The sequence below is a fragment of the Oryctolagus cuniculus genome, chromosome 15, assembly GCF_051225735.1.
Source record: "Oryctolagus cuniculus isolate XC-2025 breed Fujian yellow rabbit chromosome 15, ASM5122573v1, whole genome shotgun sequence".
Lineage (NCBI taxonomy): Eukaryota > Metazoa > Chordata > Mammalia > Lagomorpha > Leporidae > Oryctolagus > Oryctolagus cuniculus.
Genome location: NC_142881.1, coordinates 36150799 through 36166780, shown reverse-complemented (window position 1 = coordinate 36166780; position 15982 = coordinate 36150799). Strand labels below are relative to the sequence as shown.

Here is a 15982-nt window from a genome sequence, read left to right as displayed (position 1 = left end):
ATGTATCACTAGTTTATTCTTTTTTATAATTGAGTAATATTCCATGGTCTGGATATACCATTTTTGTTTATCCATCCTCTGTTGAAAGACATTTGGGTTGTTGTACCTTTTGGTTATGAATAGTGTTACCATGAACATTTATTAAAATATTTTTGTTTGAACATTTGTTTTCAAGTTTTTGAGTATATACCTAGGAGTGGGATTGCTGGGTCATGTAATAAAATTCTAAGTTTAATTTATTGAAGAACCAACAAACTATTTTTCATGGCTGCTAAACTATTTTAAAAATGTAGTTATTATCATTTTATTTGAAAGAGAGAGAGAGATCTCCCATCTACTTGTTCATGCTAAATGCTGGCAACAGCCAGGGTTGGGCCAGGAAGATGCCAGGAGCCAGGAACTCCATTTGGGTTTCCCAGTGAGTAGGAGGCACCCATATACTTGAGCCATCACCTACTGCCTACCAAGGATAGCTGTACCATTTCACATTCTACACAATTCTTGAAATCTATGCACACAGGGGTCTTCAAAAAGTTCACGGAAAATGAACGTTAAGGAAAAATTGTGCATGGATTTCAAAAAGTTTTTGCAGCAAAATAAGCTTTTCTTGTAGTACCATTTGCCTGACCTTTTTGAAGTACCCTCATAGAAGGGTTCTACTTTTTCCACATCCTTTCCAATGCTTGCTATTTTCCACAGACAGCCTAGTGGACGGTAAGTGGACTTTATTGTACTTTTGCTTCGGGTTCCTTTAATGACGAATGACAGATAATTTTGGTAGCGTTGTGGAAGCCGAAGCAAAGGGAGGGTGTTGACTTGAGGCCATAACAGCCCTGAGCTATGGCTATGACGATGGAAAAGGATGTAAAAATTGAAGAGCCGCCCGGTGGCCAGTTAGCACTGGAAGGACTTAACGCGCTGGCGTCTTGCAATTCTACTCCCATGCACATAGTACGCCCAGTGAATTTTTGTTAGGCGAGCAGCACCCGCGCTTCTGTTGAGCACTGTCACGCCCGGAGCCAGCCAATCAGCTTCCACCACCCGGACGGCCGATCCCAGATTGGCTGAGTGCGCCTCTCTAGCTTCCGTCTCTATGGTTCGGGGAATCTCCAGGTCGGGGGCTTGACCGATCTGGCTTTTGCGCGTGCGCGAGCCCAGGCGCGTGCCCGCCCTCGCCCAACTGTGCGACCCCGCGGGTGGGAGGGGTGGGTCTGGGAACGTTGCGGCGACCGCCGCGGCCCCACACCCAGGGCTGTTCCCTGGCGGAGACTGCGCCGGGGAGTTCTCCGCCGTCTCCTTGGGTGGCAGCCACCCGGACCCCAGATGGTGGGTCCGGAGGATGCCGCAGCCTGTTCGGGAAGAAACCCCAAGTTGCTCCCGGTGCCGGCGCCGGAGCCCGTGGACCAGGACGGGAAGATGATCCGGGCCACGGGCGGCTTTGGCGGAGGCGTCAGCGCTGTGGAGCCGCCTGAAGAGGAGGAGGAGGAGGAGGAGGAGGAGACGCCGCCGCGGCAGCTCCTTCAGTGTTACCTCGCGGCTGCCGGTGCACAGCTGGAGCCGGGGCTCTGCCACTGTGCGGTGCCCAGCAGCCAGGCCGGCGCCCCGCAGTTCGCGGCAGCGCCTCGCTCGGACGCTTGCCCGCCGGGCTCGGGATCCAAGCACCTTGGCGCCGAGGCGGCGGATGTCCGCGCGCCACGGCACGGAGGCATGATCAACGGGGACTCGGGCTTTCTGCCTGGCCGGGCCGGTCGCGACCTAGAGGAGGTTCGCGGGCTGGCCCGCGCCGGCGGCCCGGAGCCGCGCCGCCGCCGCCCCTGCGGCCGCCTCCGCCTGGAGGGGCCTGGTGACGAGAGCGCGGACCGCGCGAGCAGCCCGTCGGACTGGGCCGCGCCGCTCGAGGACCCGCTGCGGAGCTGCTGTCTGGCGACTGCGGACAGCACGGAGCCCGAGGGCGCGGGCAGCGGATCCGGGGGCAGCCTGGCCAGTGGCGGTAGCAGCAGCGAGGACTTGGGGCGGCCGGGAGCCGGCGGCCGGGGTCTGGAGGAGGACGCGCCCCCGGCCACCTCGGCCGAGAGGACTCGTGGGGGCTTGGGCGCCGAGCCGCGCCTGTGCTTGCCGGACGTTCATTTGAACTCTCGGAACACGTTCGAGGTGAGCCGCCGCCAGAGCGCCCGGGACCCCCTGCCCCCGGCGGGGCTGCCGGAGTCCTCGGCCGCCTCCGAGCCGGGCTCCGCGGGGACCGCTGCCCGGGCTCGACGGACCGGCGGCTTCGCCGACTTCTTCGCCAGGTACAGCGCAGCCTGCGCCGGAGCTGGGGCCGGGGCCGGGGCCGGGGCCGGGGCCGGGGCCGGGGCCGGGGCCGGGGCCGGGGCCGGGGCCGGGGCCGGGGCCGGGATGGCCGCCTCCTGCCGGCCCCCGCGCGCGTCCGTGCTTAGCTTTGATTTGTTGCCGAGAGAAGAGGAACTGGATCTACTTGTGTTTCTGGAGAAGTTGCGCGCTCCGTGGGGAGCGGATTTTTCTGTTGCTCTGTCGACTGGGGGCTGTACGTGCTAGTCACACCTGATTTCTCTGCTTTCAGATCTGGCCAGCCTGCTAGTGCCATTATCTCCAGTTGTCTTTTCCTGAAGAGCCGATAACCTTCTATGTCTCTATGTCTCCGATTTTTTTTTTTTAATTGTACTGCAAGGATTTGCAAAGATTGGAGGGGCGGTATGGGCGTTCGGGTGTGGTTGTGAAAGGGAAGTCATTTTGCAGAGCTGTTTTATTTGCGTGGAACATATAAACCCATTTAAGTAGTTTGGGGATGCTTGAAATTCGAAGGGATTGCGGCTCATAGTGTTTAATCGGTTTCCCCCACTGTGATCTTTATTAAAAATTAAACTAATTTGTGTTTAGAATTTGATTCTAGCCTTCTAAGCCAAATTACTGTAGCGCTTAGGAAGCTCGGTTTCTTTGCTTCGCTCAGATATCCCTTCACTTTTTTTCAACAGCTTCTTATTAGTTTTTTTTATCTTGTTTTGGTGATTTGATAAGATGTCCTTGAAATACGGTGCGGGACATTGTGAGTCTAAGAATGGGGCTTTGTTGATTAATGGGGATGCATAAGCAGAGAAGTTTATAGAAAACATTAACATTACTGAGAAAACAGTTTCTCTTGAGATAGATTTTGACATGCTTATAAAATTTTGTTTTTTAAATTTTTGGGCAAATAAGAAAGTATTTTGTACTTGTAAAACCTTCCATTTTAGAATTTTCTGTTTTCCTTCCTTTTTGAGGGATCTTGAGTATAGTCGGAAGTGAAAGCAACCAATTCTGCAGCTTAGGTTTCAGGAGGTTGTACAATTAGTGTGCAAGCTGCTGGACACAAAGATGCAGTTTTATGATTGCAATTGATATTATCCCTTATTTTTCCTGCTTATGTAAGTTTACAAAAAATTTACAAAGTTTCTTAAAACAAGAATGGGAAATTCTAATTTCAAGTATTCCTAGGACAAAATATATAATAAGGAGATCTGTGTTTGGGTCTGTAGTTGCAAAAATTATATTCCAAAATGTCTCAAGGTGAGATGAGTTTGTATCTTTGTGATAGTATGTGGCCTTTGGGCATCTATTGGTTATTGTATCTGTCTTGGTTATGTTTTAAGGTCAGGTGGGAGGAGTTTTAGACCTGGAAGGAGCTTTGGAGATCATCCTGAGTGCTTGCTTTGTGCCAGATGTTGGGAATAGAGATGATTTGAATAATGATCCTTGACCTGGAGGTGGAGTGTCTCTTCGTGAGGATTAAGTTTGAAGACAGATAAATGCATTGTAATTTATGAACAATGACAGCGCAAACTTATGTATAAGAGGCTTTCATATTGTTAGCAGTAAGCATAAAATTTTATCAAATTAAAGTTTTTCTTTAACTTATAGACTTTTTTTTAGATTTATTTATTGAAAGAGTTATATATAGAGAGAAGGAGAGGCAGAGAGAGAGGTCTTCCATCTGCTGGTTCATTCCCCAATTGGCCGCAACAGCTGGAGCTGTGCCGATCCAAAGCCAGGAGCCAGGCGCTTTCTCCAAGTCTCCCGCGTGGGTGCAGGGCTCAAGGACTTGGGCCATCTTCTGCTGCTTTCCCAGGCCATAACAGAGAGCTGGATTGGAAGTGGAGCAGCTGGCACTTGAACCAGCACCCATATAGGATGCTGGCACTGCAGGTGGTGGCTTTTACCTGCTATACCACAGCGCCAGCCCCTAACTTATACAGCATTAGCAGCTTTTTATTAATATAGCCAGATAGCATTCATGTGGCTACATTATTCATACATATTGGAGCACTGGGTATGAAATCAGAAAACTTAGGTATTCAAAAGTTAATTTCTCTAGGCCTCATTTTTCTTAATTGAGATCTGATGTCAAGAGTCTAGGGGTTGGGCCAGAGTTTTGGTGCAGCAGGTTAAACTGCCACCAGGTGACAATTGCATCCCACATTGGTCTGAGTCCTGGCTACTTTGCTTTGGATCCAGGTTTCTTCTGATGTGCCTGGGAAGGCAGCAGATGATGGCCCTGCCACCCATGTAGGAGGTCTTCACTCCTGGTTTTGGCCTGGCCTAGTCCATTTGGGGAGAGAACCAGCAGATGGAAGATATGTTTCCCTCTGTCTCTCCCCTTCTCTCTGTCTTGCCTTACCTTTCAAATGGATAAATGAATCTTAAGGAAAAAAAAAAAAACACTTCAAGAGTCCTTGCTTTAATATGAGATTTTTGGGAAAGGGCAGAATCAAAGGCATAGTTTTTCTCTTAGCATTTAGATAAAGCTTAACTGTTTTTTTTTTTTAATTTTTAAAAATCTATTTGAAAGGCAGAATTAGAGGGAGATAGGGAGAGGGAGATAAAGAGATATCTTTTATCTGCTGGTTCACTCGGCAAATGGCTGCAATGGCCAGGGGTAGGAGCCAGAAACTCCATCCCTGTCTCTGATGTGAGTGGCAGGGGCCCAAGTACTTGGTCTATCTTCTGCTTTCCCAGGCACATAGCAGGGAGCTGGATTAGAATTGGAGTAGCCAGGACTTAAACCGGTGCTCTGATAAGAGATGCTGGCATGGCAGGCGGCTACAGCATAATGTCAGCCTGTTACCTGGATTCTGCAATTCTTAAAAGCAGGGACTGTGACATTCATTCGGGAATCTACAATACACAGCACTGGTGTGAAGAACCCCTTTCAGACTGAGTTGAATTAACAGCTTTGATGGACTTCTCTTTTTTACTGTTCTCTAGGTGGTGTAATTGTAAAAAATTTTCTATCCTCAGGCAAAATAATCAGAATTAGGCTTCTCTGAGCAACTCTAGAGGTTCCCCCTACCTCCTACCTTCTAGTTGACATCTTTAGCTCTGAAGTTTGGGGCCAGGGTTCCCTTGGGGAGTGGCATGTTTAGGGATAGATTCATGTTCTTGGGTATAACCCCTGCTCTCACTTAATTTAAGTGAGAAAGAGAGAGAGCTCGAGTGAGCTGGTGGCAGACTAGGATTCGAAACTAGCACTCTTGATTTCTGTCCACACGTATGCTCGCTCATCACCTGTTTGTCTTACAGCTTTTTTCTCTGCTCCCCCTTTTATTCTCCATGCTTCCCTTTTCCCTCGCTTAACTGGGAAAAAGTCTGTAACAGAAAACTTTGGAAAAAGTAGTTTTGTGTTTGTTTTACTTTAAACATGGAGGGAACATTTTATGGCAATATATTTATTGTTATACACATTGTTGTGGTCAGTTAAGACCCATCATTGACAGGAGCTTCATTGACTAGGTAGAAATCACGTAGGAGACAGAGAATTTGTTTAGGACTGTTGTCATTGTGGAGGATCTTTGCTTCCAGATTAGGGGGGTTTTGTTCCAGTGCCTGCTGGGGTCTTGTTTCACCTTCACATAGGCACCTCCCTATGTTTGTGGTGACTTGTCCAGGGGACTCCTAGCAGTAACATTCCCTCAAATCCCTGACCTTATAAAAACTAAAATGCTGAGTGAACAGCACTGCTCCATTTTCACCAACTCAGCAATGAGGAAGACTGAAAACTTTTGAAATCTCTTGGGTTTCGAGGCTAGGCATTGTTCCTAAGGACCCATTTATTACTGTGTGTGTGTGTTTTTTTTTTTTTTTTTTTTTAATTACTTGTTTGAGAGACAGAGAGACAGAAAGCTCGCATCCACTATTTTACTCTCCAAATGGCTGCAGTGGCCTGTCTGGGCAGGTCCAATGCTGGGAGACAGGAACTCAATCTAGGTCTCTCACATGGGTAGCAGAAACCCAGTTATTTGAGCTGTCTCTGTTGCCTCCCAAGGATTGCATTGGCAGGAATCTGAAATCAGCAACAGGAGCTGGGAATAAAACCCGTTTCTCTGATGTGGGATGTGGGTGTCTTAACTGCTAGGTTAAATGCCTGCACCAGTTACTCTTTTTTTTTTTTGTAATATTTTTTATTTATTTATTTGACAGGTAGAGTTACAGACAGTGAGAGAGACAGAGAGAGACAGAGAGAAAGGTCTTCCTTCCGTTGGTTCAATTCCCAAATGGCCGGTACAGCCAGCGCTGTGCTGATCCAAAGCCAGGAGCCAGGTGCTTCTTCCTGGTCTCCCATGCGGGTGCAGGGGCCCAAGCACCTGGGCCATCCTCCACTGTCTTCCCGGGCCACAGCATAGAGCTGGACTGGAAGAGGAGCAACTGGGACTAGAACCCGGCACCCATATGAGATGCCAGCGCTGCAGGTGGAGGGTTAACCTAGTATGCCACCGCGCTGGCCCCATGTACCAGTTACTCTTTGAAAAAAATATAGTAGTTTTAGATTGTTACAAAAACAGTCAGAAGAGTTCTTCAAGCAAATTCATGTCTTGATGTTTTCAAGCTAGAATGATTTATTTTTTACATAGATAGAATCTTAATGGTTTTCTTTTTTGTTTATTTTTAGTCCATTTAATACTTCTGAGACTTGTTGGGGGTTACAGTGGCAGAGTTACTGTTATTTAGAAATACACAAGTAACTATCTGTGTGTCCTTATAGTGATGATAGTTTTTTTTTTTTGTGAAGTCTACATAATGAGTCATAAGAATTTGGTAGCCCCTCCTCAGAATCAGCCCTTAAGGCATTTGGATCTGGCTAAAAAGCCCATGAGAGTTTCTCAGGCATGGAAAGCCAAGACACCGTGGCAAAAAATGACCTAAATGAAAGATCTCTGTGAGTGAGATCCTAGTGGAAAGAATGGGCCATCAAAGAAGGAGGTACCTTTCTCTGAAGGGAGGAGAGAACTTCTACTTTGATTATGGCCTTGTCTTAATAACGTCAGAGTTTGTGAACTCAAGAGGCTTCCTTAGCCTTGGCTGCTGGTGACAAGAGCCTCGGGTGATTACTGAGGTCATAAACAAAGAGTGTCAATTGTTCAGTCAACAACAGGAGTTACTGTAGGATCTCTGTGTAGTATGTAGTCCCCATGTAGGATCTCTGTCCTTAATGTGTTATACTATGAGAATTAACGATAAAACTAGTTTTCAAGCAGTACTTTATACTTTGTGTGTTTGTATGGGTGCAAACTGTTGACATCTTTACTTAGTATATACTAAGTTGATCTTCTGTATATAAAGATAATTGAAAATGAATCTTAATGAAGAATAGGATGGGAGAGGGAGTAGGAGATGGGATGGTTTGTGGGTGGTTACAGGGGGAAAAACAGCTATAATCCAAAAGTTGTACTTTTGAAATTTATATTTATTAAATAAAAGTTTTCTTAAAAAAAAAAAAAAAAAAGAATTTGGTAGCCCTAAAGAACATAGCTATAGCTATAGCTATAGCTTCCCTATAAAGTAGGGAAGAAAGTATTGAAGATTTTTTCTCCTTTATCTGAAAAGACAGTTGACTTTCTAGATTCTGGAACATACAGATTCCTGTAGCTTTCCCTGTAGTTTTTGACTTCTGAAACCTCCTAAATGATAGCAAAAACTGTTTCAGAGCTCTACTTAGAACAGGTGGGCTGAACAGAGAAGAAAAGTTCTTTTCACAACCACATAGTCTCCATTCTCTCCAGTATGAAAAGAGATGAAAGTAGATGATTTCATTAAAAATGATACTGATAATTTTAAATTCCTATGATTATAATTTTTCTAAATTTGAGATTCTCAGAAACAACATAATTAACCACTTTTTTTTCCACCTATAACTTCACTAGTTGACAGAATCATAATTCATTTGAGCCATCATAGATATCTGTCAGATAGGGCTCTCAGGTTTGTTCCATGGTGCATATTCCTTTCAGCTTAGTAAAATACACTATATTTTATAACTTTTTAAAAAAATTATTTATTTGAAAGGCAGAGCCACAAAGAGGCAGAGAGAGCAAAAGAGAGATAGAGGTCCTCCATCTTGGTTCACTCCCCAAATGGCCTCAATGGCTGGAACTGGGCCGGTCTGAACCCAGGAACCAGGAGCTTCCCGGTCTCCCATGAGGGTGCAAGGGCCTAAGGAGTTGGGTTATCCTCCACTGCTCTCCCAGGCACACGAGTAGGGAGCTAGATGGGAAGTTGTGTAGCCGGGACTTGAACGGGTACTCCCATGGGATGCTGGCACCGCAGGTGGTGGCTTTACTCGTTATGCCACAGCACAAGCCCCAAAATAGACTATAACGTAACTTCAAAGCTAGTTTCTAGGAGAAAAAGGAAAAAAAAAAAATCCTTCTTCAATAAAGAAAAGATAAAATATCAAACTTCTTGTAAGTTTTAAAAGATTTTTAAAGATCCCTGAAGCAAGCAGTTCATTAATACTCTTGTGATATAATTATTTACAAGGAGAATGAAGGGATATCTGTTAACATTCAAAAAATTAAAGCCAGTAAGAGGTGAGAGAGTGAGTACACTCCTGTCTGCCAGTTCATTCTCCTAATCCCTGCAACATCTGGGACTGGATAAGGTCAAAGCCCAAGTCTGGGAGCTCAATCTAGGTGTTTTCTGTGGTTATCAGGAACGCAGTTACTTGGGCCATCACTGTTGATTCCTAGGGTCTGCATTAGCAGGAAGTTGGAATCAGGAGACTCCAGCCAGGTATCCAACCCAGGTACTCTGATAGACAAGGTAGGCATCTTAACTGGTGTCTTGATTGCTAGGCTAAATGCCTACCCCAAAACCAATAAACCAGTAAGTAACATTTTAGGGATCTGAACTAATAAACCATTGGAAATCCAGCATTGGTGTAAAGACTTCACCTTAAACATTTGTTAAGATGGGAGTTTAGAAATTTGATAACCTGATGGGAAACTGCAGTTTTTGTGAGACTAGACAATTTAGGCACTCAAGCCTTTGCGTATTATTTTGAAGTGCTAAATGAAATGAACATTTTGGGGCTAGCACTGTGGTGCAGTAGGTTAAGCCTCTGCCTGCAGCGCTGGTATCCTATATAAGTGGCAGTTCCACTTCCCGTCCAGTTCACTGCTAATGGCCTGGGAAAGCAGCGATGGCGGCCCAAGTGCCTGGACCCCTGCATCCATATGAGAAACATGGAAGAAGTTCCTATCTTCAGATTTCAGCCTGGACCAGCCCCAGCTGTTGTGGCCATTGGGGGAGTGAACCAGCAGATGCAAGATCTCCTTCTCTGCCTCTCCTTCTCTCTCTGTAACTCTGCCTTTTGCATAAATAAACAGGCCATTATTATAGTATTGGAGTTGCTTGGTAGTCTTCTGAACTATCCAAAATGAGCATTATAGATTTATTTCTTATTTTTTAAAATAAGCATTTTATTTTAAAGTAGTTTAAGATTTACAGCAAAGTTTGAGAGAGAACACTGGGAATTCCTGTGTGCCCCTCACCCAGTTCGTCTGATGGAACATCACATTACAGTGGTACACTTGGCACAGTAAGAACTGAAGTTGGTAAATTGGTATCACTTTACACGTTATTCAGAAGAGGATTTTCACTAGGTTATTTCATTTAGGGTGGGGTGGTTGTATTCTATAAAATCAGAGATGGTTGAAGTAGGAGGAACTTTAGGGCTCACTTTATTCATCCCTTAGTACTCTATGAAAAACCAAGGACGCTGTTATCATAGAAATATTTTATTTGCCAGATATGATCTGGTAAGGTGGTGTTAACATTGGAAGTGACTTAGTTAACAACTTGTTCTTCAGGTGGACCAAGAACAATGATTTCTAAGCATTTCATTGTAGATTATTTGGGACAGTGTTTATAGAATCCGTTTGCCTCTAGAAAAAGTACAAATGTATATCTTAATTCTTTTTTTTTTTTTTTTTTTTTTACAGGCAGAGTGGATAGTGAGAGAGACAGAGAGAAAGATCTTCCTTTTTGCCATTGGTTCACCCTCCAATGGTCTTCGCGGCTGGTGCGCTGTGGCCAGCCCATCGCGCTGATCCGAAGCCAGGAGCCAGGTGCTTATCCTGGTCTCTCATGCAGGTGCAGGGCCCAAGGACTTGGGCCATCCTCCACTGCACTCCCGGGCCATAGCAGAGAGCTGGCCTGGAAGAGGGGCAAGCGGGACAGAATCCGGTGCCCTGACCCGGACTAGAACCTGGTGTGCCGGAGCCGCAGGCGGAGGATTAGCCTATTGAGCCGTGGCGCCGGCCCTACATAATTTCACATTTTTATGTATTTTCTAAGTTTGCCTTTTTGGTTTGTAAAATATGCTTGTGACCTATGGTTTATTTTCATCTTACAGTTACTCATCTACAGTCAGGTGGCTAATAAATATAAGAATTAGAACTAGGTTTAGTTCATATTCCTAAGGCTTGGAGCTGCTTTTTAAATTTTAACGAACTATAAATTTAAGAACAAAAACACAGCTTTTGGTGAAGTGAAAATACTATTGACTTGAGAGATAAGAAAATTGGCTTTTGTCCTGGGTGGCTTCTTTTACCACTAAATAATTGTGTGACCTTGGGCAATCATGGAATTTCTGGATTTTAGGTTACTCATTTGTGAAACTGGGAGATTCAGAGTTCCTTCTGGTTCTAATATACTGTGATATTATATTATACAGTTCTTTTGCACACAGCGGAGGACTACATTTACTGGGTAAATATTACAAAAGTGAACTGACTTAAAAAAGGATGTTTTTTTTTTTTTAAACTTTTATTTAATGAATATAAATTTCCAAAGTACGATTTATGGATTACAATGGCTTCCCCCCCATACCATCCCTCCCACCCACAACCCTCCCCTTTCCCACTCCCTCTCCCCTTCCATTCACATCAAGATTCATTTTCGATTATCTTAATATACAGAAGATCAGCTTAGTATACATTAAGTATGGATTTCAACAGTTTGCTCCCACACAGAAACAAAAAGTGAAAAATAATAGATGATTTTTTTTAAATGATGATGAAATCAGAGCAGACCTATTGTCATGTTTAATCCCAGTGAGAGTCAAGTTGGGAATTGATAATTTCTTTTTTTTTTTTTTTTTTACAGAGGATCAGTTTAGTATGCATTAAGTAAAGATTTCAACAGTTTGCACCCCCATAGAAACACAAAGTGAAATATATTGTTTGAGTACTCGTTATAGCATTAAATCTCAATGTACAGCACATTAAGGACAGAGATCCTACATGAGGAGTAAGTGCACAGTGACTCCTGTTGTTGACTTTACCAATTGACACTCCTGTTTATGGCATCAGTAATCTCCCTATGCTCCAGTCATGAGTTTCCAAGGCTATGGAAGCCCCTTGAGTTCTCCGACTCTTATCTTGTTTAGACAAGGTCATAGTCAAAGTGGAGGTTCTCTCCTCCCTTCAGAGAAAGGTACCTCCTTCTTTGAAGACCTGTTCTTTCCACTGGGATCTCACTCACAGAGATCTTTTGCCAGAGTGTCTTGGCTTTCCATGCCTGAAATACTCTCATGGGCTTTTCAGCCAGATCCGAATGCCTTTAGGGCTGATTCTGAGGCCAGAGTGCTATTTAGGACATCTTCCATTCTGTGAGTCTGCTGAGTATCTCACTTCCCATGTTGGATCACTCTCCTAAAAAAGGATGTTTTAAAAAATAGTTTTTAAAAAAATATCTATTTTATTTATTTGAAAGACACAGTTACAGAGAGAGAGGTAGAGCCAGAGAGAAAGAGAGGTCTTCCATCTGTTGGTTCACTCCCCAGATGACCGCATTGGCCAGAGCTGAGCTGATCCAAAGCAGGAGCTTTTTCCGGGTCTCCTGTATGGTGCAGGGGCCCAAGGACTTGGGCCATCTTCTACTGCTTTCCCAGGCCATAGCAGAGAGCTGGATCTGAAGTGGAGCAGCCTGGACTCAAACTGGTGCCTATATGGGAAGCTGGTGTTGCAGGCTAATGCTTTAACCTGCTGTGCCACAGAGCTGGCCCCAGAATTTTCTTTTCATCTGTAAATTGAAAAGGTTGCCAGAGATAGAACTATCACCTTCAACTCTACATTCTACCTTGAATGTTTTTTTCAGTAAAGGTGAACTCTGTCTAGAGTGATCATGCTGAAGATTTTGTTTGATTCTTCACTGTGTAGACAGTACAGACCAACAGATCCCTAGATCTGTTTCTCTGTCCTTCTCTTTCTCTCATTTCTTTGGTATGTGGCAGATGGGGTAGAGAATAGGGTGGTAGGAAGTTAGTTAACCAATTAACTAGAATATAAGACTTTAACTTCCAGATTGTGTGTTTCTTAAAAGTTTCCAGGGTTCCACTTTGGTGAACTAGTGCAGTAGTTTAATATTTGGTATACTTCAAAATCATCTAAAAACACGTTTAAAAATATTATGTAATCTATACCCTACATTTAGGCAGATTCAGGGGACTGATCCTGGCAGGTAGGTTTGCATTTTTAGGAAGCTACTTCCAATTGATTTAGTTTGTCATCTGAATTTTGGTGGATTGAAGATTTAGATACCTTATTCCTAGATGGCACCTTTAAATTATAGAATGACATAGTGATTAAAAGTGCTGAGTTTGTAATTGGACTGCCTGATTTTGAATTCGTTTACCTTGTCCGTCTGGACTTTTCTGGATCTTAGACAATTCCTCAGTAAAATGGGAGATGAATGATAATACCTACCTCATGGGATTGTCATGAGGGCTGCATGAGCTAATATTCCAAAAGCTTTGTGTTTATTATGTGTTATACATAGTGAGGGTTCAAATGTTATTAATCACTATGGCAGGATTACTATAATCCATTTTCCAACACAGGAAAGGAAGAGACTGGAATGAATTTTTGTGTACTAGGGAAGCATGACACAACTTGTGTAGTAAGAGAATTTAAGACATAATTTGTACATGGATTTGGATGGCTATTAAAATGGATTCTGGTATAGTGATAAAAATTTTCCAGAAGTCTGAAGATTTGAATGAAAAGCATATCTGCAAAAGAACTGAATGAGAAGGTTGAGATAGATTAAAATGTATCCTTTGTTGTTTTATAGGGCTTTTATAGACAAAGGCAATTTTTTAGTTTAAGTTCATGAAATGTTTAACTTGGCTTACTCATACATTTCATACTTAGTATGTTGTGGTAGGATGGTTTTGGGAAAGAGTGGAAACATTTGGAGAATTTGAGGCAATACATCTGTTATCCATCTCTAAATGCATTCATCAAGGGAAAATGAGTCCTTTTGGAGACTGCTTATTTCTTCCTAGGAACTGTTAGCTATGCTAAGAGTTGTCCTCCATTCTGATAATCACTTGAACCCTACTACAGTGAATTTTAGACTTTAATTTTTTTAAAAAAGATTTATTTATTTTATAATTTTAAAGGCAGAATTACAGTGAGAAATGCAGAGATACAGAGACAGAAGGAGAAACAGAGGGAGAGAGAGATATCTTCCATCCACTGGTTAGCTCCCCAAATTGCTGCAATAGCTAGGGCTGGTCAATGCCAAAGCCAGGAGCCTGGAACTCCTGGTAGGAGACTAAGCACTTGGGCCATTTTCTGCTGCCTTCTCAGGTGCATTGGCAGGGAGGTGGATCTGGAGTGAAGCACCCAGGACTTGAATTGGTGCTCCTATGGTATGCAAGTGTTGCAGGTAGTGGCTTAATCCACTGTACAACTTCTTGAGGTATCACATGCTGCCTCCCAGGATCTGTGTTGTCATGAAGCTGGAATTGGGAACTGGAGCCAGGAATTGGACTCAGGTACTTTAATATGGGATGCAGACCATAACCTGTGTTTTTTTTTTTTTTTTACATTTATGTTATTTATTTGAAGGGCAGTTACACACACACACACACACACACACACACACACAGAAAGAGAGAGAGAGAGAGAGGCCCGCGTTGTGGCGTAGGAGGTAAAAGCGTTGGCATCCCATATGGGCGCTGATTCAAGTCCTTGGCTGCTCCACTTCCAATCCAGCTCTCTGCTATGGTCTGGGAAGGCAGCAGAAGATGGCCTAAGTCCTTGGGCCCCTTAACCTGCATGGGAGACCTGGAAGAAGCACCTGCCTGGCTCCTGGCTTCAGATTGCCTCAGCTCCGGCCTTTGTGGCCAATTGGGGAGTGAACTAGTAGATGGAGGACCTCTCTCTCTCCCTCTCCCCCTCCCTCTCCCCCTCCCTCTCCCCCTCCCTCTCCCCCTCCCTCTCCCCCTCCCTCTCCCTCCCTCTCTTCCTCTCTTCCTCTCTTTCTCTGCCTCTCCTTCTCTCTCTCTGTAGCTCTGACTTTCAAATAAATAAATAAATAAATCTTTAAAAAAAAAGAGACAGGGAGAGAGAGATATCTTTCATCTACTGGTTCACTCCCCGGTTGGCCACAACAATCAGATTAGCCAGGCTGACGTCAGGAGCCAGGAGCTTCTTCCAGGTCTCCCACATGGGTGCAGGGGCATAAGCATTTGGGCCATCCTCCACTACTTTTCCAGGCACACTAGCAGGGAGCTGGATTGGAAATGGAGCAGCCAGGACTAGACCCGGTACCCATATGTGATGCTTCCTTGCAGGTGTTGGCTTTACCTACTATGCCACAGCACCAACCCCGGGAATCAAAATTTTTAATGATGGCCTCAGGTGATTCTGATGCAGGTGGCTCCTAGTCTGGACTGGCCTAGCAGATAGGCGACTTTTCTCAGGTAGTAACTGAAAGAGATATCATACACACTTGTAGCTAACATTGCTTTATTGTTTTAAGATGGGATCATTTGTAGGTACTCTGTAATTAATGAGTAAAAACAAAAACTGCAGTAGAAAATAGAGAAAAACAAATACAAGTATATGCTACCTTGCCAACCTTTGCTTCTTTGAGAAATTATCTTTGCCTAATTAAATCTTAATTTAAAAATCTTAAACCTAAGGAAAGTTTAAGATTTCCTCAGTGTGGCAATATAACTGTACTTTTCTTACCTTTTTACACCTTATCCAAAAAGTTGTCAATTTTCTGTCTACTGCTAGTTTTAACTCTTCCGTGACTTTAAGAAGAAACCCCACAAGCTACACATGGCTTGTTCCCCTCCACAGTTTGTTGCTTCAGCCTTTCTTGCACTTCTTATTTCTGTGGCTAAAAGAAGAAAGAGGAAAACGCATGTGACTGTCTGGGTTTTCAGCAGGCTCTTTCCTGCAATTAAGAGAAGTTTGCCTTAGGAAACCAACTACAAGTCATGCTGCTACTTAGAGCTAGCTGGAGAGTGAACATGATAAAGTGTTTAGATACCTTTGAATTAGGCTTTTCAGTTTCTTATTAATTTGAATTTTATGTTTATGGAGACTGTTTTGGTTAAAAAAATTTGTCTGCCTTTCTCTAACCATATACAGATTAAAACGTTTTAAATTTGGAACTGAACATGATAGTTTTGAAATTAAATTATGTGCTCTTTTCTCATATTTTCCCAAATACTATAATGTTCAACTACCCGTTATACATTGGACAGTTAGAATTTCCAGATCTGGTTTTCATTTAGACTGTAGCTATCTTTTAGTCAAGTAGGGGAAATACTTTTCTGTTGTTATTCAAGGACTGTAATAACTTAATTGAGGGGGGGTTAGGGATTAGAAAAGCATTAGAAAAGTGTTCACAT

The 15982-nt window shown here is 43.8% G+C and overlaps 1 protein-coding gene across 8 annotated transcripts in view; it reads left to right on the top strand.

The window, feature by feature from the left end:
- Positions 1-1101: 1101 nt before the first annotated feature.
- Positions 1102-15982, top strand: part of TBC1D12 (TBC1 domain family member 12) — a 131496-nt gene continuing 116615 nt past the window's right edge. For 6 of the 8 annotated variants that reach the window (XR_016222112.1, XR_016222113.1, XR_016222115.1 and 3 more), the window contains exon 1: positions 1102-2288. Coding sequence is in view for 2 of the 8 variants with exons in the window: in XM_051823425.3 (XP_051679385.3) it covers positions 1324-2288 (965 nt within the window). In the remaining 6 variants the exon portion in view is untranslated. The remainder of the gene's footprint in view (positions 2289-15982) is intronic. The other 2 variants (XM_051823429.3, XM_051823428.3) reach the window with 2 other exon arrangements.